This window comes from Lampetra fluviatilis, chromosome 5 (genome assembly GCF_964198595.1).
Source record: "Lampetra fluviatilis chromosome 5, kcLamFluv1.1, whole genome shotgun sequence".
Taxonomy (NCBI): domain Eukaryota; kingdom Metazoa; phylum Chordata; class Hyperoartia; order Petromyzontiformes; family Petromyzontidae; genus Lampetra; species Lampetra fluviatilis.
Genome location: NC_136279.1, coordinates 13,227,596 through 13,255,519, shown reverse-complemented (window position 1 = coordinate 13,255,519; position 27,924 = coordinate 13,227,596). Strand labels below are relative to the sequence as shown.

Sequence of the window (27,924 nt, the reverse complement as noted above, 5' to 3'; positions counted from 1 at the left end):
ATGGTTAATCACATCTTTCCAATGTTTACTCAGTTTGTAACCATCATCACGGTTGAAATTATGTCTGTGTTTGTATATTTGTATGGCTTCGTGTACAAACCTTTGATGGTAGCCAAGAGGTTTGCAGAGAACCTTGGTCTCAGAAAAGACAATTTCATGAGAGCCCACCGAGTTGTAGCAATGATCGGCAACGGCCGAAGAATCAGTTCTGCCGTGTTTCAGATCTGACTTGTGCTCGCGGACACGATCAGAAACATGACGTTTCGTTTCTCCAATGTAGCAATCACCACAAACGCAACTCAATTTGTAGACTCCAAGACACTGTAAGTCAGGAACGACATCCTTCACAGATGGAATCAGATCGCAGATTTTATGCACTGTACTGAATTGGACTTGGATCTTATGTTTGTTTAAAATTTTGGAGATCTTTTTGGTCACGCCTGCTATGTATGGTAACGTGATAGTTTTGGTCGGAGTTTCATGTGGCTGTTTCTGTGTGGTGGGAGAAACAGCTTGGCGGATAGTGCGGTCAGAGTATCCGTTCATCCTGAGGGCCCGATGTACATGCCTTAATTCACCGGCCAGGTGGTGTTGGTCAGATATGCCATGGGCTCTGTGGTATAGCGTTTTGATGAGAGAATTCTTTTGAGATGGGTGGTGGTGGGAATCCGGTTTCAAGTAGGAATCTGTGTGGGTGGCTTTCCTGTAGACAGAATGTCCCAAGGATCCGTCAGGCCTCCTCTCAAACAGAATATCCAAGAATGGTAGTTTACCGTCTTTCTCCACTTCCATGGTGAATCTGATGGATGGGTGTCTAGAATTGATGTGGTCCAAGAAGTGGTTCAATGCTGGGAGGCCATGTGGCCAGATGACGAAAGTGTCATCCACATACCTCTTCCACAGGGAAGGACGCAGGGTGGATGTCTGGATGGCGTCTGATTCAAACTTTTCCATGAACATGTTGGCTATAACTGGTGACAAGGGGGAGCCCATAGGGGTACCCTCATTCTGTTTGTAGAAGGTGCCATTCCAGGTAAAATAGGTGTTGGTGAGGCAATGCCTAACCAGCGCAGGTACATCAGAATTCAATCCATGTTGGACTAAGTCCTCAATTATTGTTAGGGTGTCTGGTACTGGGACTTTGGTAAACAAAGATACTACATCAAAGCTGACGAGGATGTCATCAGGAGATAGTACCATGTCCTTAACTGTAGAGACTAATTGGGTTGAGTTGAGTACTGCCGAAGAGGTCTTGCCTGTGAAGGGGAGCAGAGTATCTGATAGAAGACGGGCTAGTTTGTACGTAGGAGAGTTTATCGTCGACACGATGGGTCGTAGCGGGGTGCCTTCTTTATGGATTTTGGGAAGACCATAGAGTCTGGGAGGTCTAGCCGCCGATGGTTTTAGAGAGGGACGTTTGCTTGGTTCGATTAGGGATGTCGAACTCGTGATGATACTGTTGGTTTTTGTCGTCAGGCTTTTAGTGGGATCGTTTTTAATTTTGGAGTAACTCCCATCATTAAGAAGGTCCAGGATTTTGTTGTTGTATGAATCTTTATCCATGATGACCGTGGCATTGCCCTTGTCTGCCGAGAAGATGACTATATCATCTCTCTTTTTTTGGTCCGCGAGTTCAGAGCGTTCGTTTTTGCTGATGTTACTGGTGGGTTTCTTAGCATTTTTAAGAATAGTAGCTATTTCAGCTCTTGCTACATCCGCATGGATGTGTCCTATGCCTCTGAGGGCTACATCAATCTGAGAAATCATATCCTCTACTGGTATATATTTAGGGGTGACGGCGAAATGTAGTCCTTTGGCCAGTACCTTTTTAGATTGTCAGAAATTGGGATGTTACTCTGATTAATCACGGTCTTGTTAACATCCAGCTTTGCGATGTGTGGCTCTGGTGTCTTCTTAGATAGGAGGTTGAATTTAGAAATCAGGTTAGCTTTGCACTTGGCTGACATTGAGTCAGCAGAAGCAGAAGTCATGTTATCAATGTGGTTCCAATCGGAAGGTGACATTTTTTGTGTTAACATTAAATGTGTTTGTAAGAGAGTCTTGTCTAAATTATCAAGTTCAGATCGGAGTAACCTTATTCTCTCCGAGATTAGTGATAGGCTAGCTTTAAATAAGATCTGTTTAGAGTTCGGTGAGGACACAGCAGTGGATGTGAGTGTGAAAGCGATGGGTATTATCTTGTTATCTCGGCATCTCTTGAGGAAGGCCAGCGTCTCGAGAAGCTGTGACTTCTTGTCTCGTCTGTTAAAAACTCTAACAGATAGGTGGAATTCCTCCCCGTAGAGGGCATTAATTCTAGATTTGAAGCTTTCGTGACTGCAAGGATTCATATTCTTAGGTTTTTTCGGTAAAGTCACGTAGGTAATATATTATTATATATACGGAGTGGTAGCTCCTGCAATCTCTCATTTACTTGATACAGCTGACGTGGCTGTGACGGTTCCACCTGAAGACGGAGGCTTGTGTTGCCTCCGAAACGTCGTGATTTTTTATTTTTTATTTTATTTTACTTTTATTAATTTTTATGTTTTACCTACGTGACTTTACCGAAAAAAAACTTAAGAATATGAATCCTTGCAGTCACGAAAGCTTCAAATCTAGAATTAATGCCCTCTACGGGGAGGAATTCCACCTATCTGTTAGAGTTTTTAACAGACAACAAGACATGAAGTCACAGCTTCTCGAGACGCTGGCCTTCCTCAAGAGATGCCGAGATAACAAGGTAATACCCATCGCTTTCACACTCACATCCGCTGCTGTGTCCTCACCGAACTCTAAACAGATCTTAATTAAAGCTAGCCTATCACTAATCTCGGAGAAAATAAGGTTACTCCAATCTGAACTCGATAATTTAGACAAGACTCTCTTACAAACACATTTAATGTTAACACAAAAAATGTCACCTTCCGATTGGAACCACTTTGATAACATCACTTCTGCTTCTGCTGACTCAATGTCAGCCAAATGCAAAGCTAACCTGATTTCTAAATTCAACCTCCTATCTAAGAAGAAACCAGAGCCACACATCACAAAGCTGGATGTTAACAAGACCGTGATTAATCAGAGTAACATTCCAATTTCTGACAATCTAAAAACGGTACTGGCCAAAGGACTAAATTTCGCCGTCACCCCTAAATATATAACAGTAGAGGATATGATTTCTCAGATTGATGTAGCCCTCAGAGGCATATGACACATCCATGTGGATGTAGCAACAGCTGAAATAGCTACTATTCTTAAAAATTCTAAGAAACCCACCAGTAACATCAGCAAAAACGAACGCTCTGAACTCGCGGACCTAAAAAAGAGAGATGATATAGTCATCCTCTTGGCAGACAAGGGCAATGCTACGGTCATCATGGATAAAGATTCATACAACAACAAAATCCTGGACCTTCTTAATGATGGGAGTTACTCCAAAATTAAAAACGATCCCACTAAAAGCCTGACGACAAAAACCAACAGTATCATCACGAGTTCGACTTCCCTAATCGAACCAAGCAAACGTCCCTCTCTAAAACCATCAGCGGCTAGACCTCCCAGACTCTATGGTCTTCCCAAAATCCATAAAGAAGGCACCCCGCTACGACCCATCGTGTCGACGATAAACTCTCCTACGTACAAACTAGCCCGTTTTCTATCAGATACTCTGCTCCCCTTCACAGGCAAGACCTCTTCGGCAGTACTCAACTCAACCCAATTAGTCTCTATGGTTAAGGACATGGTACTATCTCCTGATGACATCCTCGTCAGCTTTGATGTAGTATCTTTGTTTACCAAAGTCCCAGTACCAGACACTCTAACAATAATTGAGGACTTAGTCCAACATGGATTGAATTCTGATGTACCTGCGCTGGTTAGGCATTGCCTCACCAACACCTATTTTACCTGGAATGGCACCTTCTACAAACAGAATGAGGGTACCCCTATGGGCTCCCCCTTGTCACCAGTTATAGCCAACATGTTCATGGAAAAGTTTGAATCAGAGGCCATTCAGACATCCACCCTGCGTCCTTCCCTGTGGAAGAGGTATGTGGATGACACTTTCGTCATCTGGCCACATGGCCTCCCAGCATTGAACCACTTCTTGGACCACATCAATTCTAGACACCCATCCATCAGATTCACCATGGAAGTGGAGAAAGACGGTAAACTACCATTCTTGGATATTCTGTTTGAGAGGAGGCCTGACGGATCCTTGGGACATTCTGTCTACAGGAAAGCCACCCACACAGATTCCTACTTGAAACCGGATTCCCACCACCACCCATCTCAAAAGAATTATCTCATCAAAACGCTATACCACAGAGCCCATGGCATATCTGACCAACACCACCTGGCCGGTGAATTAAGACATGTACATCGGGCCCTCAGGATGAACGGATACTCTGACCGCACTATCCGCCAAGCTGTTTCTCCCACCACACAGAAACAGCCACATGAAACTCCGACTAAAACTATCACGTTACCATACATATCAGGCGTGACCAAAAAGATCTCCAAAATTCTAAACAAACATAAGATCCAAGTCCGATTCAGTACAGTGCATAAAATCTGTGATCTGATTCCATCTGTGAAGGATGTCGTTCCTGACTTACAGTGTCCTGGAGTCTACAAATTGAGTTGCATTTGTGGTGATTGCTACATTGGAGAAACGAAACGTCATGTTTCTGATCGTGTCCGCGAGCACAAGTCAGATCTGAAACACGGCAGAACTGATTCTTCGGCCGTTGCCAATCATTACTACAACTCGGTGGGCTCTCATGAAATTGTCTTTTCTGAGACCAAGGTTCTCTGCAAACCTCTTGGCTACCATCAAAGGTTTGTACACGAAGCCATACAAATATACAAACACAGACATAATTTCAACCGTGATGATGGTTACAAACTGAGTAATCATTGGAAAGATGTGATTAACCATGCAAAAAAGATTTAACTACACTTATTTGACCAATCTTATTTGACAGGCAACTATTACAGGTTTACCATGTTTCTCCTTTTCACACTATTGTTAGGTAGGCCAGGTTGAGTCACAAACCGTACCTCTCCATAACAAAGGCTCACCCTCTTAAGCCTCACCTTACCATATGAATAAAAAGTGTGCCGCACTTGCCACTTCCCCCCTCTCCAACCATTATATAAACGGAGTGGTAGCTCCTGCAATCTCTCATTTACTTGATACAGCGTGGCTGTGACGGTTCCACCTGAAGACGGAGGCTTGTGTTGCCTCCGAAATGTCGTGATTTTTTTATTTTTAGTATTTTACTTTTATTAATTTTAATGTTTAACCTACGTGACTTTACCGAAAAAACCTAAGAATATGAATCCTTGCAGTCACGAAAGCTTCAAATCTAGAATATAGAGAGAGTATAGTAAAGGACCCAGAACCAAACCTTGTGGAACACTGACATTGAGAGGGGAGAGAGGGGATATAGAGTGATTGAAGGAGACTGAGGATGTATGGGAAATAAGGTAATACTTGAGCCAGGAGTGGGGAGTGCCAAAGATGCTGAAGTCGGACAGAGTGGAAAGAAGAGTGGGATGATCAACTGTCAAAGGCAGAGGAAAGGTCGAGAAGAATGAGAATTGGAGACTGGCATGGAAAGAGTTTGCAAGATGGTTCTGGACATTGACAAGGGCTGTTTCAGTGGAATGGAGAAGGCGAACTCTGGATTGGAATTGGGGGTAGAGGGAATGAGAAGAAATGTGTAGTGATAGCTAGTGATGAACAAGACATTCAATTATTTTGAAAAGTAAGGCAAAAGAGATATGAGAGGAAAAATGATGGCAGATGAAGGTGGAGGGGAAGACACCATTGGAGAGGGAGTTGAAAAAAAGACACAAGGTAGGGAAGGATAAGGATTAGGCAAGGAAGAAGGGATAACTTGATACAATAAATTTAGCTGTGACTGTCCCACCCGAAGACGGACACTTGTGTTGCCTCCGAAACATCGTGATTTAATTGATTTATTTCCTTTATTATTATTTTATTATTTATACTTTTTTTACCTGCGTGACTTTACCGAAAAAACCTAAGAGTATGAATCCTTACAGTCACGAAAGCTTCAAATCTAGAAGGAAGAAGGGAGGCAGAAATGGGGTCAAGGAGGGAAGAGGTTGAGATAGTTTTGGAAATGACCATGGAGAGCTCAGCTGGAGAAGTTATGGTGAAAGAGGAGAGAGGAGGGGCAGTGGTGCATGAAGGAGAGGAAAGGGCAGGAGATAAGAGCAGTGGGGAAATGGATAGACACAAGGGACGACCGAATGTGCTCGATCTTTGAGAAATAGTGGGAGAAAGCGGGAGCGAAAGAGGCATTGGTAGGCGAGGAGAAGGTATAAGGATGGAGCAAGTGGTTGATAGTGGAGAAGAGTAGACGAGGGTGTGGGGCAAGGGAAAAATTAAGCATTGGAAGTAAGACTGTTTTGCAGATTTGTGATCTGCAGGAAATTTATAAAGAAGAAAAAGGTAAAGTGCATGAGTCTGGGCTGAGGGATAGGCTTTCCAGCAGCACTCGGCTTTGTGGACCGGGCGCCAGTCAAGTTTAAGGGAAGGAAAAAGCCATGGCAGAGTGGGGCGTGGGGATGGAGAAAATGAATGCAGAGGCACAAGGGTATCGAGGGAGAAAGAGAGCCAAAGCAATAGTATAAGTGGCATCATCTGGGTGAAGAAAGGAAGAGTCAAAGGTGGGGGGGAGGTCAAGGATGAGAGGGAGATCAGAAAAATGTATCATGAGAAAATGGATATTGTGGCGGAACAATTTGGGGGGCAATAGAGGCATGAGGGGAGGGTAACGTGATGAGCAAAATGAGAAGGTGATCAGAAGGTGGGTGAATATCAGTGGAGATGAGGGAAGCTGTGCAATCGGGGATGAAAATTAAGTCTAGAGTGTTGTCTAATGTATGGTTAGTGAGGGTGGAATAAGGTGTAGATTAAAGGAGCCGATTAAAGGGATAATTGCCGAGATGGAGGGCTAATTGAGGTGGAAGTTGAAGTCATGAAAGAGAATAGCGACATGGGGGGAGAGGGAAAATAGAGGCAAGAAGGCAGTGGAGATGGTCAAACAAGGATTCAGGGGGACCAGGTGGGTGATTACAAGGAAAGAAATGGAAGGGAATGAAAAATAAGAGAGTTGGTCCTCAAAAGAGGAAAAGGAAGAGACAACAGAGAGGGAGGGGTAGGAGACCAGAGAGGGAATGAGAATACCAATTCCACCACCTTTTTGCGAGTAATGCGGGGAGAATGAATATATAAACAACATGAAGAGGAGATAATAGCAGGGGCTGCAGTATTTATGGGAGAAATCCAAATTTCTGTGTGGACCAAGGTGTCAAGGTGAATGGATAAGGCATCCAGAGTGGCAGCAGTTTTATTGCAAACAGAGCATGAGTTCCACAAACCAAGTTTAAAGTGGGGGAGAGGGGGGGCGGGGAAGATGGGGAGATAGAGCAGGGATGGGGAGAGATGAGGTCTGGTGTGGGTGTCTCCAACGTTGGCCATTAAGAGACCCAGTTCACGTAGTCAACCAAAGATGGACAATGGCAGGAGCTGGAAAGAGCGACAAGCTGAGGCGGACCACCCTTAGAAGGGAAACAAGGGCCAGGGTTCGAGTGGACTCTCACAAAAAAAGAGCTGGGAGCAAGAGGGTAAGCTGCAGAAACGTGGCGCGATGATGGAGTTGCCAGGGCAAGGGGATCGAGCTGCCTATCGACCAGAAGGCCCGACAGTGAGTCGACGCAGCCCAAGGGCCATGTGTCACGGCGATGGAACTGAAAGGGCAAGACGATGAAGCTCTCTGTTGTGACAGAAATACGTAGCGTGGTAGGTTGCGAGGACTGGTGATCTCTCTGCCTGTACAGTATACATGTATGATTGTGATTTGCGCCGTGCAATGAACCTGAAAACATAAATATAATGCCTGGCACTCGGTAAGTCCTGAGTGCCCACTTCTCCAACCCTCACCGACAGGCATTGTGAAGTATGGTTAAACAACCCACTTGCCTGACACAGCAGTGGATTGACAGGGAGCTCTACACTGTTTTACAGATGAAAAACGCATGAAGGGCAATCATTGACTTACAATTTGAGTGAAATTTCCACAGGATATGAGCCAGATCTCACGGAGGTCCATGGAATATGAAGGGAATGCTGTAAGCCATGGGAATCCCATAACTGGAATTTATATTTAACATTTTAGTCAGGGGCAGTATACATCACATGAGGTGATTGGATTGGATTGTTCTTCTTTTTGGGTTGAAATTATAGTTTGACTCACAATAGGTTCCAAAGATATAAGTATTCTCCTTGACGTTAAACATCACTGAACCATTTACCTGGGTCATTTCCATGTTGAACGTGTGATTTATAGAACCTGTTACCTTATTAAGGGGCCAGGTTGATAGATAACTAATTGTACAAATCAGAATTTGCATGCATGATTGATAATCGCGGGTTACATTTGGATGGTATCAAAATTAAACACTCTTCATGTGGTGGAAAATTGGTCTTACGTTCCACCCAGTACCTACCTATACGTTGCAACAACCATATGACCATAAATAAACATGCTTGCTGAGAGCACATGAAAGAACTACTGTATTGTAGTGTTTGCATTGTGCAACATACTAAAGTAATTGTAAAAAAAATATACCGTTGTTGCTACTACAACTGTATGTGTTACTCTTTGCTACACCACATTCACACGATACTGTTTATTTTATACATTTGCAGAGGAGTAGTCGGGGACACTATGTCACGCTCACCTTCCAGTGTGATGACGGATGTGACGTCATGCTGACTTCCTGGTGCGATGACATCATGGAAAGTGACGTCATGCACAGGGGCGGGGCGATGACGTCATATTTCCCGGGGGTACTTAAATGAGCGGGGTCGTCGCAGGAGCCCGGGAACGTGAATGGTGGAAGTTAGACCCAGGGGTAGGGCTGACGGAGCCTAAAAGGGAACCAGCACTAGCAATGGAAGTGGTCGGCCGATGTTGGATGATCCCTCGGCCGGCGCAGAGGGAAGAGCCCGGGAAGCTAGTTGTGCTTGGGAGCCTAGGACCCCTACCCCTGGGGATAAGTCCCTTAGCCCGTTATTGGCGTAAGCCCCGAAGAAACCCTTGGCGTAAGCCTGTCAAGATTCAATTTTGGGGAATGATATGCAATGTGCAGAATAGTTCTTGTTTGAAATAAAGTGTAGAGCTTAATGAAGTGCAGAGACTGTTATGCTGTGATTTGCACTGACCTATTCACATAATCATATTCAATTACTGGTATGAAAGTAGAGGTACCAGGGTTAGTAGTGAGTAGTTTTAGAAAAAACATGATTTATTGCTGTAAATAACTCCGTTCCCCCAGTCATCCATGCTGTCAACTCCTCGCTCCAATTGATGTCGAGAACCAAGACCTTCCCTTTTTTCTTCCTATTTATCGACGGCTTTGACTACAACATTAAACATGCAAACTTTTTCTGTGCAGTATCTTGACATATGCTGAAATGTAGATGCTATACATATACAGGCATTTCCTGCGTCTACCAAGTTATTTGCAAGAGGTACTGCATTATTTATTCTCATGCAATTATAATTCAAATATTAGAATTTCAAATATCTCTGTGGATATGGACCCTGTTGCAGGACATCTCCCTGGTGATTATAGGTGGTGAACTGAGTGTCAAGCATGACATGGGTGACAAGAATGACATGTGCTCACCTCTCCCCCTGGAGGACCTCTCACGCTTCGCCAGTGACCCCAAGCAACTGGGCACCTACCCTGATGTGACGGTGCCATGCCACGACAGGCTCACCCTTGAGTCAACGCTCAGTGACCTCAATGGCACCACCTCTCACAAAGGCAGCTCCTTCAAAATCCTCGACCCTAATCGTGAATACCACGTGGGCGATGTCTTAACAGTGCATGTCCAAACAAAAGACTACAGGGGCAGAGCGAAGGGCCACGGTGGAGACTTCCTCATCGGCCGTGTATTCAGTGAAAAGAGGATGTCATCCGCGATAGGCGTTCTGGAAGATCATTCCAATGGCACCTACACGCTGTCGTTTGTCCTACGCTGGCCTGGAGTGACAAACGTTGATGTGCTGTTTGTACACTCGAGCGAGGCAGTGGCTGCGCTTGAGGTGGTGCGTGAGGCCTTTCCTGTCAAGATTCAATTTTGGGGAATTTTTGGGGTGAATAAGGCCAGCCAGGAGACGACGGAGTGTGGGGCACGGTTACTGACCAAAGGCCGTAAGCTGTGCAACCTCACAGAGCCAGTACTTGGTGAGCCCTGGCTTTGTTACGAGCCACAGCATGTCCCCTGTACCTCCCTGCAGTGGTTCTTCTCTAACAACACTGTCTACAGCTTGAGCAAAGAGCATGAAGAACTCTTCACAAGGCAAGTGCTTAGCTCATTGAGATATATTTTTAAAGCAATTTAGGGAAAAATACAATATTAAGTATATTGGCAGTGTCACACAAGCTGGCTGATGTTTCACGAAGTGGTCCTTATTCAGAGTTGTCCATGAGAGGCCATTAACCGTGCCACGTTTCAGACCCAGTGATTCGTAAATCCTGGATCTATGTGATAACTTACATATACTTTGTTAATTAAATTGTAATAAGTCAGAGATTATGTTATTGGGCTCTACATCAATTGCATTAATTAAATGGTTTTCCTCTGAGGTCAGACCTGGGTGTTATTATATAACTCAATTCGACATTTGAGGCCCAAATATGTGACATTACAAAAATCTCGTTTTCCATTTACGCAACATAGCTCCCCTTAGACCAACGTGGTCACAACCTGATGCTGAAATGCTTTATTTGTTCCTGGTTAGATTACTGAAATGCCTTGCTTGCTTTAAAAAAAAATCTAAACAGACTACATTAGTCAATTAAAGTTAAACAAAATGTTTGTTTACATATGTGCCGCTGTCCTGGCGCAAATCTGCCACTCAAAGCTCCATCACATTAGAACTCAGTAGTGTTTGGGTTGTTTTGCTTGATCTGTATATTTCTGGTGTAAGGTGGAACTTGGTTGTGTATTTTGCACTCGTGATAACCTAGGTTATTAGATTTGCGCATTTATAAATGTACTTACTTATTGATGTATATGTTAATAGGATGATGTTGAAGCATATTATGTATTTGATTGGTAATCAGTGTACCTTTTTTGAGTTTGTGTGATGTGGGATTTTTCTGGAGGTTAACAATTAGTCGAGCGACATTATTCTGGATCTTTATTTGAAGCTTTTCTTGACTGCAGGAATCCATACTCTTAGGTTCTTTCGGTAAAGGCATGTAGGTATAAAATGTAATAATCTTATAATTTTATACCTACGTGACTTTACCGAAAGAACCAAAGAGTATTATTCTGGATGGGTTGAAGACGTTGTAGGGGTTTGAGGTATGCCAAAAGTAGTGAGCTGCAATAATCTAACCGAGAGATTATGAATCTGTTCATGAGGCATGGTCTGCTCGTCATAGATATGTTGCGTAGATGGTAGTGCGTGGGTTTTTGATTTGAGATATGTTCTCAGAAATCTAGGCTGATGTATAATGTGATGCCTAGGCAGTTTACTCTGTTGATTGGTTGCATCGGCAAGAGGTCTGTAATATAGACATTGACTTTGTTGTTTAGCGCTAGTTATGAGGAGCTCCGTTTTTGTATGATTAGTTTTAAAAAGTTATTTGTGAGCCATGTTTTGATAGTGTTTAGTACTGATATATTTTCTAGGTTGTGGTTAGTGGATCCTGGTGTGATAGTGAGTAAAAGGTTGATGTCATCCACGTCGAAGTGATATTGGAGACCAAGATGTGTTATGAAGGTGCAGTGGAGTCTGATATAAAGGTTGGCGAGAGGTGGTCCCAGAATTAAGCCCCAGGGGTCTCCAAATATGCACAAGGAGTTTTGCATTCTTTATATAGTTTACTGCATGTTAATTTATTTATTTTAAGATAAATGAAATGCATACAGAAGTGGATAAAGGATAGTTAATGACTGGTAACTTTTCCTTGTCGCAAAACCTTTACATGTAATTCTCAATTTTATTTTGCAGAGAAAAAACACATGCATATCTAAAAGCAAATGGAAACTCCAACATACTTGTTAAAGGTGAAGGTAGGTTTCCTCTTGAAACTTATATTTAGAGCATACAAAATTGAGAATGTGAAGCCAGATGTCACTCTGACACTATACATCTTCTCATTTGGTATTCTGTGGGTAGGTGGTGTCATGGATACAAATTCAGTCAGGTGTTGCTATAAATGGGTGGTTCGCACCCCATAGTATGTGTACTCCTGGGGGGACGTGTGAAATCTCTAGGGCCTACACAAGATACAACATTTTAACACGTAGGCTTTCGCGATATCATCTATTTCTGGATATTTTTCTCGGACGTGGCCAAAATGGTAAAATAACACACATCATTTACTGAAATAAAATGCACACTGACGCCTATCTGAATGCACAGTCACACCATTACGCAGGACAGAAATCCTCTCTCATCAAGACGCTCGTACATCGGGCTAAGAAAGTGTCAGATGGTGATAGTCTGAGAAGTGAAATTAAACATGTTAAAGCAGTGCTGCAATTGAACTGTAGCTAAAACGGATTTCAGACCATCAGAAACAGAACTGTTTTTCCATAAATATGCTAAATTTTAAAATTTAGCATAAATATGCTAAATTCCTCTGTTGATATGCAAATTCCTTTGTCAAGGCGCCCTTCCCTCTCTAAACCAAGCTTAAATATACGCTGCCAAGCTTGGTGGTGTTCATTCAGACGCTGTCTTTCCGACAGACCTGTTCTTCACCTGAGGACGGCTGCTTGCGTTGTGGCCGAAACGTCGTGAGAATTGTATTTTATTATGTTTTATTTTTATTATTTTATTATTTCCCTTCTACGTGACTTTACCGAAAGAACCAAGAAGATGAATCCCTGCAGTCACGAAAGCTTTAAATCGATATGGCTATCTCAATCAAGAGGAACCCTTCATGGGGTTGCTAAAGGGGCTCGCAGTGAATCGAGAATTTGTATGGTTTTGTAAGTTCATTATTGTAGCTAAGTCTAAATTATCCCCGTAATCTGACAGTGGAATATGTATACCTCGATCAGTGCTCGATTGGAGCTCGATCAGAGTTTGATCGGTGATCAATAAGTACATGATCAGAGCTCGATTGGAGTTTGATCGATGCTCAATCGGTACTCCGTCAGTGCGCAATTGGTGCACATTACGGTTCGGTCACATGCACATACGTTACTGCTTCACTTAATTTGTTATATCTCACAATGTTATATTTTAACATTAAATAAATAACCGTGACTGGCTGCGCCCATATGTTCGTATTGTTGCAAAAAAAATTGACACAAATTAATGTTAACTTTGCAATTCACATACAAGGCTTTTAAAATACCTTCAAACGGTACAGACCATCTGGAGTGTAAGTTTGCATCCGTAAAATATAAGTAATATAGGAAACACTAATTGGGTTAAATTAAATCTGGCTTAATAATCACCTCATCATTACTCAATGATGCTTTGCTTTGCTGAAAATCACGTGTTAATTATATAATTTGCAGTATGTGGTACTGCTCATAGTGGGCGGAGGGGTTACTTCCAAAATATTTTATGAACTGATAAAACTGTTCATAATAAATCTTGCAATTCACGCTGGTGACTGTTTATTTATAAATTGTGTGTTTAAATTCAGTCATATTGAGTGAGAAAGCGATTTTTTTTCACTTTATTGTTAGAATCATCATATATGTAATGTTGAAATAACAGATTACATTATGATCAACTGGCAACATGTGATGTGCTACGCAACTCTACACTGCATGACACTGCAGTAATGTATTGTCCACTCGTTATAATCAGCAGCGGCTCGTGACATTTCCACTAGGTGGGGCTATTGTTTGTGACCTCTGAAAAGAAAAAAGAAAAACCTCGTCATGTTATTGGCCTTCCCGTGAAAGTGATATAACTGTCTTATCTACCAACGGTAGGCATTGATAAATAATACAAACAATAAAGCACTAAAATGCTGTCCCCATGACCTTCAAGTCCACATTACACAACCCCTTTGACACTGCCAAAAGCCTAAAGAACAATTAAAGCTCAGCTGACACGACTCAACAAATTAGCCAAGGCAACCAAGACACCGCATACTGTACAATAACAGCCACATACCGTCGTACACCCACCTAGACAAAACGCTTTGATCAGTATTCACTGGCGACATTAATACAATGTACACAGGCCTACTATTTACTTCACTTTTAATTGGAGCTTGTTTCGTTGTGTGGCCACTGTCTCACTGTTATCTGTGGCAACTGTAACATCACTTTACACTGACTACATTGTCGAATGGAAAGCTAGGCCTATACTGACATTAGCCTACACATTTGATTTGGGGTTTAAGCCACGATTAAGTGCAATGTAACACATACTTCTGGTTTCAAGGCCACATGAACGCTATTCGGCTACATGCTTAACCATATTTCAATCAACCCATTAAATTGCCATTCAATAATTAACAAAGCTTACGATACATCAAAGTTGGCAAGGGAAACAGAAAAGTGCATTCTGCTTTGCACATCCACATAGCCAGGCCTTTCTAGCATACCAGCTCTGGATAAATGTCCTTGCGTATGCTTTTCTCTGGTCGCCTGAGCGCTGGTTGATGTAAATTTTCGGTTGATCAGGACCCAGTTGCTTGACATTCAACTTCTCCTGCATAGTCATCCTTTCAAATTTAATATTAGGAGTGACTCCACAGTGTCCCTTGCTAATTCTTCGTTTGCTGCACCTGTTGCTATCGCCATTGATGTTGTTTCCTCCGAGCGCGTGTAGACCGTGACCTGCTACATTTGCACAGTGCAACCTAGCGTTGTGACATCGTCATCACAGCCATGGGCGCCCTTTTCACCGCCCTGAATGGGTCTCAAACGGCGTGGCTAAATGCGAAGCTAATCTCAACGAATGAAGGGGGACATCTCTCACTTGGACGCCATCATAGCCGCCCAAGATCTCCCCGAGGCACAAATCAGACTGTGGTGTTGCAGCGGTTTCTAATATGAACAACTTAAAATGCTATCTTCATAAGGCAATTCACGTTGCAATAATCATTACATTTAAAACATGTTAAACACAACAAAACAGTTTATAGAAGAGTATTTTTTGAAAAAAATATTTCTCATATCGAGCTGCTTGGTGGGGCGGCCCCAACGCCCCTAGTGGACGAACCGCGCCTGGATATAATATAGTAAACCACAGTCAGACAGCACTTGCTTTTATTGTAGCAACACTACATATTGGTCCATAATAAAGGGTTTTTTTGAGGTAAATATAAATGTGTCGTTAAACCCACCACCACCCGACACAGCCATTTAAGTAAGGTTTGTCAGAAACAGAACATGCCAATTCATTACTAGTCCAGCACACCGGTGTGTTGGAGAGTACATCTACAACATTTTAAAATTGAGTACGACGTTTTGCCAGTAATTACAACTAGCATCATCAGGCGACACCCGTGCGCTGTACTAGTAAGGAATTGGCATGTTCTGTTTACGTGACAATCCTTACTAATTGGATGTGTCGGGTGGTGGCGGGTTTAATGATACATTTATATTTACGCGAAGTAACCCAAACACCTCTTATGGATATTGGTCGCGAAAGCCTATTGTTCAACTGATTAAATAGTGGTGTGACACATTTTTACCTGTGTTCCACTTTAGAGAGCTTTTCAAATCAATGGACTATCCTCGAGAAATAATCTTTTGATTCGGATGTGTACACGTGTTTGTGTGCCTTGTGTGGGCTTTCTGATTTTCTTCCAATTATCTTCCTTTTCACCCTCACTATGTTTCACTATTGAACGCCTAAATATATCTATAAAAGTTTTTACGGAAATTCTCCTGTTTTTGCCAGGTACGTGTTAGTTTACTTTAGTATGTGTACGTGTGATATAAAATATAAAATTTGTGCTTTTCAATTTACTTATTATTCAAGATGCATTGCAAAAGTGAGTGCATGTGTGCGAGCATTGGTCCAAGCATGTTGCATCATGAAAAGGGAATACCCACAGAGGAGACCCATCATTTTTCTTATTTTTTGTTACCTTATTCCTTTTATCTCAAACTTATTAACGATTTTACTTTAATTTTAATTGGGTTTTATTTTTGGTTAAAATTTCAAAGACTAGTTGGCGCTGTGACTTCTCTTTGATGTGGACGTGCGCAGCCTGCTCTTGCTTCAAAGCACACATATAAGCTAAAATGGACTGATTTTGTTGGAGGCTTCCCGTGTTGCTGCATCACTCAGCGAGGACTTGCCTTGTAGCACAGCAACAACAGCGTCAGCAACAACTGCTGTATAAGCAGCAAAAACAGAAGAAAAGACAACAGTAATAACAGCAGCAGCAAAAGCAGAAACATCAGCAACAAAAACAGCAATAACAGAAGCAACAACAGCTACAATACCTTGCGATGGTGACACTGCAAATTCTGCTTTTGCTGCTGCACAGCTGCTTGCGGCCAGGCCCTGCTCTCGCAGGACTCCAGCTGAGCAAGCTGAGCGGTGTGGTCAAGGCAATGCCTCCCATCTTCTCCGGAGAATGGGGGTCTGTGCCGGCAACTTAGCTTGGCTTGGATAGACAAATCAATTATATCTCACCTAATCATTGCTGATACTGCGGTGGGACTCACTAGCAAACTCGGGCCAGGATCCAACGTGCAGAAAGGAGTGCGGATTGCCGGGTCAAACTACTCGAGTTCCGCACCCACTGTTCTATAGTCTGCTGTGGACATGCTGACCCCTACCCGACCATGTTTATCACTTGTTGCAGCGCCTCGCACATGGTTGTGCTGCAGATCTGGTCTGTTCTTCTTCTGCCCTACATCCACACAATCACAGAAGAGCGCCTTCATCTTCATACTGCTGCCGATGCAAAACACTATGGATTGGTCAATGCACGTTTTATAGTCAACAAGATGGAATTGATCCACGATCTGATGAACGATTGTGGACTTGACATATTGGCCGTTCCCGATACCTGGGTATATGATGACTCACCGGTCGAAATTAAGCTTGAGGCTGCACCTACATCGGCACCATCTTAAGAAGCCTGGCACTGGCAGCCCACATGGTCGAGGGATTGAACTGATTCACTGTGAAGACATCTGCATGAAAGTCCTCAGCGACTCATCAACAATTACGTCATTCCAGCTGCTGCTTGTGAAAAAAACGAACAGCATGCGGGGGCTTACTACCACGCTCATAAATCCACCGCCGCCCTCACTGCTGTCACAATTCTTTTCCGAGCTTTCCAGTCTGCTAAACTGTAGGCCACTGTGCTCTCGCTATATCATCTGTGGTGACCTGAACTGTCCCGGACCAACTGGTTCGTGTGGTAAAATCAACAGTGATCTCGCCAACTTTAACGACAATCACAGTTTAACCCAGCACACCATTGATGTAACATGTCGCTCGGGAAATATATTGGATCACATCTTCACATCCGCCGATGCCATAACTGTGAAGCACATTGTTATTTAAGATGTGGGTATTTCAAATCAGTCACGTGACGTGCAAAGTGGCATTACAGATTGATAGCCTAACCGTTACAACGATATCAAAGAAAAACTATAAATGACTGGACCACGATGCTTTCCGTAAGAAGATCCGGTCTTCATCGGCGTGTCTAAATCCTGCATTGACAGTCGATTAATTTGCAGCTCAATTAGAACATGACATCACTGCTGTTCTTGATGAACTCGTGCCCATCCGAATAAGCACAAAGAGAAAGGGAAAAGCGCGCAGTAGCTATCTGTCACTGGAGGCAATCGCAGCAAAGCAGTCCCGGAGGTGGCTGGAGCATCTTTGGAAGAACACTGATTTTGAGACTGTCTGACTCGCTTACAGAGCTGCCTGCAGATCTGCCAACCAACTCATTATTGAGTCTCGCAGATCATGCTATGCTCTGCGCTTCAATGAGTCAGCTCGCAACCCCATGCTTTTTGGCGCTTCGTGAAGGGTCTGGTGCACTCCAACCACTCATCAACGAGGCAACCTGGTCTGTGTACAGCACTTGCGACGTTCTTCGCCAATGAAATAGTGACGGTCAAAACGGCAGTTTCTAACTTGAAGTCAACGCATTCTCCCAGTCTGCCATGTGAGTTTGATCATCCTAGAACCAAAACTCGAGACCCTGGCACCAATCTCAGTGGCAGAGGTGTCCATGTTCATCGCACAGCGACCATATAAGACATCGTCGCTCGACTACATCTACACGTCAATTCTAAATCATGCTTAGACATCCTTGTACCGCTGATCGTCCAACTGGCAAATCTTTCATTCAGCGAGGGCTCTTTCCCATAATGGTTTAAAATGGTGCAGGTAACACCGCTCTTGAAAAAAGTTGGCTTGAACTGTAGTGACCCCACAAACTATTTCCCTATCCCAAACCTGAGTACAATTTTAATGGGCAGATTCAACACATTGCAGTCAGCATACCGGAAGTCCCGCATCACTGAAACGCCTCTACTCAAGATTACTGATGGATTCTACAAAATCATGGATGGCCGGTGCACCGCAGTGTTGCTTGGCCTCGATCTCTCAGCTGCCTTCGACACCATCGACCAAGACATACTCGTCGTGTGGCTATTTAACATTGTTAGGGCAGATTGAGTCATACCTACATGTGTAGTGTGCTATACGGAGGCACACACTTGTTCTTGGAGGCAACACGTTTATTACAACACCCCAACAGGGTAACTACATAAACGTACACTGGTTCTACATCTAGGTAATAACTACGCGGTTAACTAGACCACAACGGGGTAACTACATAACCGGGTCAGTCAGTAACACACTGCCTGACCCACGATGCCATGCGTAAACATCGAAGACTGAAGACCCAGGACCGAGGATCGAATAAACGTAGCAACGACGGGTTCCATTCCAACAGAGAGCCTCGATCGCTCTCGGGACTTCCCTTTTATGCACCCTAGCGTGGCCTCACTCCGCCCTCGGCCACACCCCTTCTAGAATCTACTAGAAGGCTCTGGGCCATATCACGTGTCCCTAGAGCCCCCTTTCAGGCCCCCTTGCTACCTTGCCCCGGTCACGTGCCCTCTCGGGTTCACACAGAGTATCACGTCCTCACTTGCTCTCTCTCTGACCCTCACCAGAACTATGCCCCCTAGGGCCCGCTTCCATGTCATACCCACTCTGGTGCCAGAGAGAGACTCAAGACGTACAGTTCCACTCTTGTGACAGTAGCTGGTGCTAAAAACCAGAGTGACTCCATATAAGTCACTGCACATGGACCATCAAAGTTAGTCAAGCTAGGTAACTAACTGTCATCGCCTATGCTGTGCCTAGTTGGCCTACCACAGGGGTCCATCCTCGGGGCTTTCCTATTTTCAAAATATGTCTCTCCGATCGCCAATGTCATCTCATCGCGTGACATCAAGTTCCATCAATATGCTGATGATACACAATTATACACCAGAGTGACATCAAATTTAGATATCTGCTGGTTGGCATTCAGGTAAAAAACATTGAGGAAGATCAGGTGTGGCAGTCGCAGACTACATGATTCAGTTTTCTATTCATCTAAAGAGCCTCGGAACCATACTCGACTAGAATATGTCGTTTGAGCACCATGTGCAAAATATAGTCAGGTCCTACAATTTCCAATGAAGGGCTCTCAGACACATCCGATCTCTATTGAGTCAACACAGTGACATGTAGCATAGTATCGACAAGGCTCAATTATTGCAACTCACTACTCTATGGGATGTCTGGCAGAAACATTAGCAAGCTGCAGCATGTATAAAATTATTTGGCACATATTGTGACGGTTACTCAAATATCCGTCCATGCCCATCCAGTGCTCACCGAGCATTGGCTTCTGGTTGCTGAGCAAATTTATTATAAGGTCGCACTCATTACACACACAGTGCTTGTAACCAATTAACCACAATACCTTACTGATCTCGTCAAGGAGCATAAACCATCACGCAAACGCTGGTCATCCTCGCAGTGGCGTTTGGCTAGCTATCGAAAAAAATTGTCACTGCATCACACACTTTCAGGTGGGCTTCTGCAGCCATCTAGAATGCTCTTCCTTCCAATATTAGGAAAACTCATTTCTTTAGAACTGCTTTTTGTATTTACTTTATTGTACTTCCCACACACCTTCGATTAGCATGGTTGGCTATGTATGGTGCAAAATATAGTCAGGCTATGTATGGTGCAAAAGAAATTCAACATACAGTACGTACAAATTATCTTCTATGGAGCGTCAATAGAGCACCGATCGAACCATGACATTTTGAGTAGGTTGGTGTATTTGATCGAGCATCAATCAAGCACCAATCGAGCACCGATTGAGCACCGAACAAACTCCAATCGAGCATCAATCAAGCATTGATCGAGCTCCAACCATGCACAAATTGAGCACTGATCGAGCACCGATTGAGCTCTGATCGAGTTCCGATTGAGCATCGATCGAGCACTGATCGAGCTTAGATTGAGCACCGATCGACCACCGATTGAACTCTGATCCAGCACCAATTGAGCTTTGATTGAGCACCAATCGATCTTCGATTGAGCACCAATCAAACTCCGATCAAGCTCTGATTTAGCACTTATCGAGCTATGACATTTTGAACACATGCGTCTATGTGACATCCCAGTGATTGAGCAGTGATCGAGCTATTCCATTTTGAATACATGTGTTTATGCGATCAAGTCGTGATCAAGCAGGGCGATTTTTTTAAATCAGTAAAGTGATTCCTGTTACATTATTTCTGGATCAAATTAGATTATTTGTTGATCGAACAAACCTATTGGTGGAATTTTTTACTTTTAGCCCACCCATTGATGCTGACGCTCGCCCATTGAAACTGTTTTCGTATTTTATATTTTCGTTTTGCACACCATTACAGAATAATGATCGTCAACTTACACCAAATTTGCTAAATAGAGAAAATTTGTATTGAATAAATTCAATACAATCTTTATATTTTTTCTTTTTCATTAAATTACATTTTTATGAACCTGCCAGATGACAGCCAATTACAATAGTTACAAATAACCACAGATTTTATTGTTAAATTCAAATATCTATGTAATCTTATCTCTGTGATTTTGTATTGCTTGTTGTAACTTGCTGACCCACCCCTCCTGGAAATCTGTGAAAAAGAGCTTTATAGCTCATCGGATTTCTCCAGTCTAAATAAAGATTGTGATTCTAAATAAAGCATTTTCGTGTATTGTTTGGTCACCAGCTTGAGACCATCAGTCAACGTGATACCTTAGTTTACTTGTGGGCAACTGTCCAGATTCAAAGCAAGTCACTTATCTTTTTTCGATTTCAAGCTTTCGTGACTGCAGGGATTCATATTCTTGTTTTTTTCGGTGTGAAAACTACAGCAATAAAAACACATTTTCTTGCTGTAGTTTTCACATCTGATGATGATTGCTTGTGTTGCAATCGAAACGTCGTAATCATTTTTATAATGATTTATTTTTATTATTGTATTATTTCCCTTCTAAGTCACTTCGCTTTCTTTTTCTTTACATTATTAAATATTCAATATCAGTTGCCCTATTTTAATGGGGCCAGGAGGGGCAGAGCACTCGTGATTTTTGCAGGAAGCATAGCGGCAAGTAACTTGCTGCTATTTATCTACCAATGCTTCAGTGCATTTCCGCCACTGTCGAACAGCTTTGGATGGACATCTGTGAAAAATAGAATCATAGCTCATCAGGCTTTTCCAGCTTAAAGAATATATCTATGCATGTTCACCACAAGTACGTGTGGTTAATGCAGATATGATTCTATTTGGTGTTTGAACATCTAAACATCTGTTTTATTGCCAGAAAGGGTAAAACGTATTCTTCTTTTTTCATGCTTTGATACTGGAAATAAAGGATCCATATTATATTCAAGCAGAATGCTACTTTTATTGGCCCTGTATTGGATCACACGGTTGGCATCTGTTTAACTCATTGGCTTCAAAACCGAATAACTTTGTATTATTCTAGCCTGTTGATACCGTTCATTATTATTGACCTCATCACGATCAGCTTCATATATCCTGAGGCATTGTCGGTGTGCACGTTTGAGCATGCTCGCTCTCTACATCGACCCTGTTTGCCTGCCAGCTGTGCAGGAACATCTGCTACCTGTGTGCGGTGGAATCCAGAAAGACAAGAGCAAGGCTGATGCTTTTGGGGCCAGCGAGTTGAAGAGCAGAGTGCAGCAGCTCGGGTATTACCTGAATAAGGAGTGGCAACCGGCCAACTGCAAAGGACGCAGGTTTCTCAAAGCTGAACAGGTCACCGCATGCCTCCGCAGACGCAACATCTACCTCTTGGGCGACTCCACCGTGCGTCAATGGTACAACGTACTAGTGGACTCGGCCATGCCCAGTAAGAGACCCCCCTCCTCACTCACCACAAGCTTTACCCCCAAGTGCCAGAAGTATCCTCACACCACCTGGCCACCTGTTATCTCGTATCCGCATCGGACTCCTTATATTAGCTATCTGCTGCCATCTAACCTCATCGTGCCATCTGCGCCTGTATCTGCTTGAAACATATAACGTAAATCATAAACTTGCATATTCCATTTATTGCAGTAACATTTTGAAATGTATATAAGATTCTACAAATGTGGTGAACCACCCTGTACACTGAACAAGTCATCTTGGAGTTATGGTGGTGAGCAAGGCCTGTATTGAGTTGAAGTGCCCCTTCCAAACATATTCCCGGACTGAAATCAAGAATATACGTAGATATACATTTTGTATCTAGAAAAGCCCAATGAGATATGATTCTCTATTTCACAGGCGTCTATCCCAAGCTGTTCGGCAGTGGCGGAAATTTACTGAAGCCTGTACATTGGTGAATAAATAGCAGCAAGTTACTTGCCGCTCTGCTTCCTGCAAAAGTCACAAGTGCTCTGCCCCTCCTGGCCCCATTAAAATATGGAAACTGAGATTGCATAATTAGTAATGTAAAGAAAAATAAAGCTAAGTGACTTACTTTGAATCTGGACAGTTTCCCACAAGTAAACTAAGTTATCACGTTGACTGATGGTCTCAAGCTGGTTCATAGACTGGAGAAATCCAATGAGCTATAAAGCTCTTTTTCACAGATTTCCAGGAGGGGTTGGTTAGCAAGTTAAAATAAACAATACAAAAAACGATAGGAGTGCAAAATAGGGGAAAAAGGTAAGCAAGTAACTAAATACAAATAAATATTAATTAATTACGTCAGATTTTGCATCATTAAATGCAAGCTTGGGCAAGGCAACAAGACAATAAAAAGTCCCAGACCACACCAAGGCAACACACAATCCCTAAATAAAATGGCTCATTGCCGTGGGCTCAATTATAAAGCATGTTGAAGGACTGACTTAGAGCAGACTATTCTGTGTAAAGCATACAGGAGAGTCGTTAACTGTTTTATGAGAGGCCTAACACGTTCCTTCGGAGTGGGCAGGTAGGAACTTGGTTGGACAGCGCATTCGTGCACGACAGAAAGCTCGCGGTCACGTGACACACTTCAACCAATCCGGGAGCGTACATGTTTAGGAGGGGCTATGCACGACAGGCAAATAATCCCTGGTGGGCAGTGTTGTTTGCGTGTGGACAGAGCTCATAGAATAACACATTGAATGCTTCGTTTTTGTTGTCTCTGTTCTCAGCCCTGAAGCGGTTGAACTTGCACATTCCAACAATTCACCAACCTGGACTCGCCGTGGACCCCCAAAACGACATCTTGCTACGCTATATTCCGCATGGTTACCCATACTACTGTTCCCAGTTGCAGCGTGTCAAGGACTTTCGCCATGTAGCGCTTGAGGTGTGGTGCACAGTAATATTTTCATTTCATATTGCGTCATTCATGCCAACAGCATCCCAGTGCACCAACATGCGCGTGGTTGATCTCAACAGATCTGATCTGAAGTGTGGAACACAAGAATGTGGAACAAAACATTGCATTTTTTTTTTAGGTTGTGAGTGAGTGTTCTAATCAGAAGGTGATGGGGATGGTGTTGCTTATATTAACAATAGTTTTGTTCGTTGCATAATATCCCTCTGCATTATGAACTTTTTAGTAATTGTTGGGTCAAAACGCTTTTCCACCAGTGTGACATCCCGGTGTTCCCTCTGAACCCTTTCCATATTCGCAAGGTGGATGCCATCTCCGGTGGGCCAATGACGGCTGTGGCAGTGTCGCTGGGGGCCCACTTTGTGCCGTTCCCCTTGGTCGATGCGTCCCGGCGGTTACTGAACGTGCGCGCCGCGATTCTACGACTGATCGCACGCAGTCCGCAGACGACCATTGTCATCAAGACCATCAATATGCGCGAGACGGACATCAACCTTGCCAGTTTCAGCAACTGGCTGGCATTCCGCATTTGGGCGTTGACACGACGTGTGTTTATGGACCTCCCCGTTGTGATAATTGACGCATGGGAAATGACGGCGTCGCTCAATACCTATGATCTACACCCGGCAGAGTGGATCGTGCACAACCAGGTGGATCTCTTCCTGGCACACGTGTGTCCAACATAGTGTTCGCAAAACTGAGCACTTTCAACACTTGCCATTGTAAAGTATGCTTCTGTAGCGCTCAAACCGACACGACAGCTTCTTGTCTTTCCTCGTTACTTTATTTCGTGTATTTCGCTCAACACTCCTCCATCGAACATCGCTCAACGTTCCTCCCGCTAACACCGATTCACAGTTCTCCTCCACGCTCTCCGCTCGCTCGCCGCGTTCCGCCGGCCTCACTCGCTCCCCTTTACTCCTCCGTCGACTCTCCTCTCCACTCTCTCCGCCACAGTTCGGCTGCCCTTTATCAGCTCCGCCGTCCCACTCCATCGTAACTACATCAGCTTCTCTTCCCACACTCCAGCCGCTTCCTACTGGCTTCGTTGTCTCACTGTTACTCTACACTTCTCCACCGCTACCCTACACTTCTCCACTGCTACCCTATACTGTTACTAGCTCTGCTGCTCCGACTCTTCCATCCTCTGTCTCCTCCCAGGTGCGAACTCCCGTCTCCTCCGAAAACCCCTGTTTTCATCCCCGAGCCAATTAATTCCCAATTAATCAGGGGCATCCCCCGCGACGACACTCGCTCCCAGCCCCCGCTGCCACGTGGCATGTTTTTCCAGACAATGCGGCACCACTCTGCGACAACAACACCCTCTCGGCCAATCAGCGCCCTGCGTCCTTAATTACTCCCTGCCACCTGCTACCATCCTCAGACATCACGTCACCTCCTTTTGGACAACAACAACGACCAGCCAATCAGCGCCCCGTATCCTTATTTGCTCCCACTGTACGCCGGGTGCGCGCACACCGACTTCAGCATGTGACGCATATCTCAGGCACTACACTTCCATGAAAAACTATATTTCAATAAAATAGATTGACATATGATTGACTTCAGCATCTCACTGTAGAATTTATAAATATGAATTATGACGTAGGAAAGAAACGGTGTATTGTAATATGATTGTACCCATATGCACCTTTTTTTGCTCTCATCACTCTGCACTAGAGCTCCAAGTAGATCTCTCCACAGTAGCACAAGTCGCACGCTTCTCTCTACACCAAGGACCAGGACCGTTCCTGCCCGACGTGAATTCTCCACCGTTTGGAACGGCATCCCACTTCACATTCGTAACATTCAATCAACACCGACTTTTAAGAGACAGTTAAAGGCCCCACTTCTCTTGTCTGGCATTCGAGTGACATTGAGCTTGACTCGGCACCGCAGAGTTCTGGTCATTTATGTATGTGAAATATTGTGTTACAAATTTCACAATTGTTATCAAAAATGTTGTTATAACGAAATGAAATGTTGCATACCTTGCTTACATTTTTTTTGGGACTGGGTTTAATGGCGGTGTTCATTTTCTAATATTTAGTAGTTGTGGTGTGAAAGGCAGAGTGAAGGACACATCATGAATAAAATACTCATCAAACATTAATGTTTTTAAGATTAGTCACACAAATCAAATAAATGTACTATATATACTGTTATTTCAAATTTAGTTGAAACATCCGAAGTCATAGAAACAAGTCACGTGTTATTTCCAGAGCAGCAAATCATAATGGTTCCCATTCCCTTTATTCTGATGGGGGGGAAATATTGTCTCCAAATCCACAACTCTGTTCCAGAGTCCTTGTTGTAAAGTAACAGCATGATCTACATGCTTGGCTGATTGGCACCCTGTAAGGGTTACACTTTTTTTATTAAGTAAGGGAGAGAGAGGAGTTCGGCTCCATTTTCTCTCACATGCAATTCCCTCAATATTATGGGATACGGATGCGGACGTTTAAAAATGCTTTAATGGCAATAAAAAGATGGACAAATAACTTGATTACAAAGAGTCTTAACAAGATTTGAAATGTATTAACTACTAGCGGAAAGTACCCCGCGTTGCCTGGGCGAAAAAGACACACACACACATCGACTTACACACACATATGTACTCAAACACACAAATCGACTCACACACACATCGACTTACACGTGCACATATCGACGTACACACACACATCAACTGACACACACAGACTCACACACACACAGCGACTCACACACACACATAGACGCACACACGCACGGACTTACACACACACATCGACATACACACACATCGACATACACACACATGGACCCACACACACAGACACATCGACTTACATACACACATTGACTCACACGTACACATCAACTCACACACATCGACTTACACAAACACATATCGACCCCCACATGCACACATCGACTGACACACACACATCGACTTACACACACACATATCGACTTACACACACACACACATAGACTGAGATACACACACAGATCGACACACACATCGACTTACACACATCGGCTCACACACACACGTCGACTTACACACACGCACATGGACTTACACACACACATCGACTTACACACAGACATCGTCTTCCACATACACACATATCGTCCCACACACATACATCGACTTACACACAACAACAACCGCCATTCGCAACTAAGTGGTGGTGATGTCACCACGACGCTTGTGCCAGGCTATGTGCACGTTGAAACCACGTGAAGTGTCGAAGGCCCGCTGGCAGGAGGTCACAGGCCAGACCCAGGTGCCACGGGTCAACTGACTGAGATGACTGGTTGATGCACCACCTGTGCCCTCTACTGTGCCAACTTGCTGTGCTTTAGTCCCCCGGCGCTCCGCTCATTGTTGTGAGCGTCACTCCTTCACCTTCCATTGTTGTTGGAGGGCGACTGCCTCCAACTGCCCAGTAGCGTCCTTCACGAACCTACTCCACAGAGGCCGATCTTGACACCGCTGGTACCAGTCATCGGCAAGTCCACTCAGCTCCACATCCTCCTGTACCACATCACTCCATCTCTTCTCGAACCCGTGCCATGCCCGTTTAGCCCCCTCTCTTTAGGCATGCGGTGACTGGGCATGCGGGTCGACAGGATCCAGCCAAAGCAGCCTTGCCTGTCGGAGGAACTCACTGTTGGGACTTTGTCCAGATTTTTCAAGGATTTGTGAGCTCCTCACACAATCCAGCCTGGTTAAACCCAGGATGGATCATAGGCAGGCCAGCCTAAATGTTGCTAACCGACGAAGATGTTCCATTAGGGGGGTCCACGCTTCGCAAGCGTAGAGAAGGGAGGGAATGACCGTGGCCGAGAAGACCTGAAGCTTCATGCGGAGCGACAGACCAGGTCACTTCCCATACAGTGTTAAGCAACTGATGAAGAGATAATGCTGCTCGACTGATTCGGAGTGAGATCACTGCTGTCGAACTGGAGCCGGTCATGAGCACACTGCCCAGGTATGGGAAACCCT

At 43.9% G+C, this 27,924-nt stretch overlaps 1 protein-coding gene across 1 annotated transcript; it reads left to right on the top strand.

Moving 5' to 3' along the window:
• The first annotated feature begins 7,557 nt into the window (after nucleotides 1-7,557).
• On the top strand, nucleotides 7,558-24,613 carry LOC144932326 (NXPE family member 3-like). The gene is made up of 7 exons (XM_078856265.1): nucleotides 7,558-7,665; nucleotides 8,750-8,890; nucleotides 9,657-10,411; nucleotides 16,543-16,595; nucleotides 22,194-22,460; nucleotides 23,740-23,897; nucleotides 24,185-24,613. Exons 1-7 carry the CDS (start codon nucleotides 7,558-7,560, stop codon nucleotides 24,611-24,613), a joined length of 1,911 nt encoding a protein of 636 aa, XP_078712391.1.
• The last annotated feature ends 3,311 nt before the right edge of the window (nucleotides 24,614-27,924 follow it).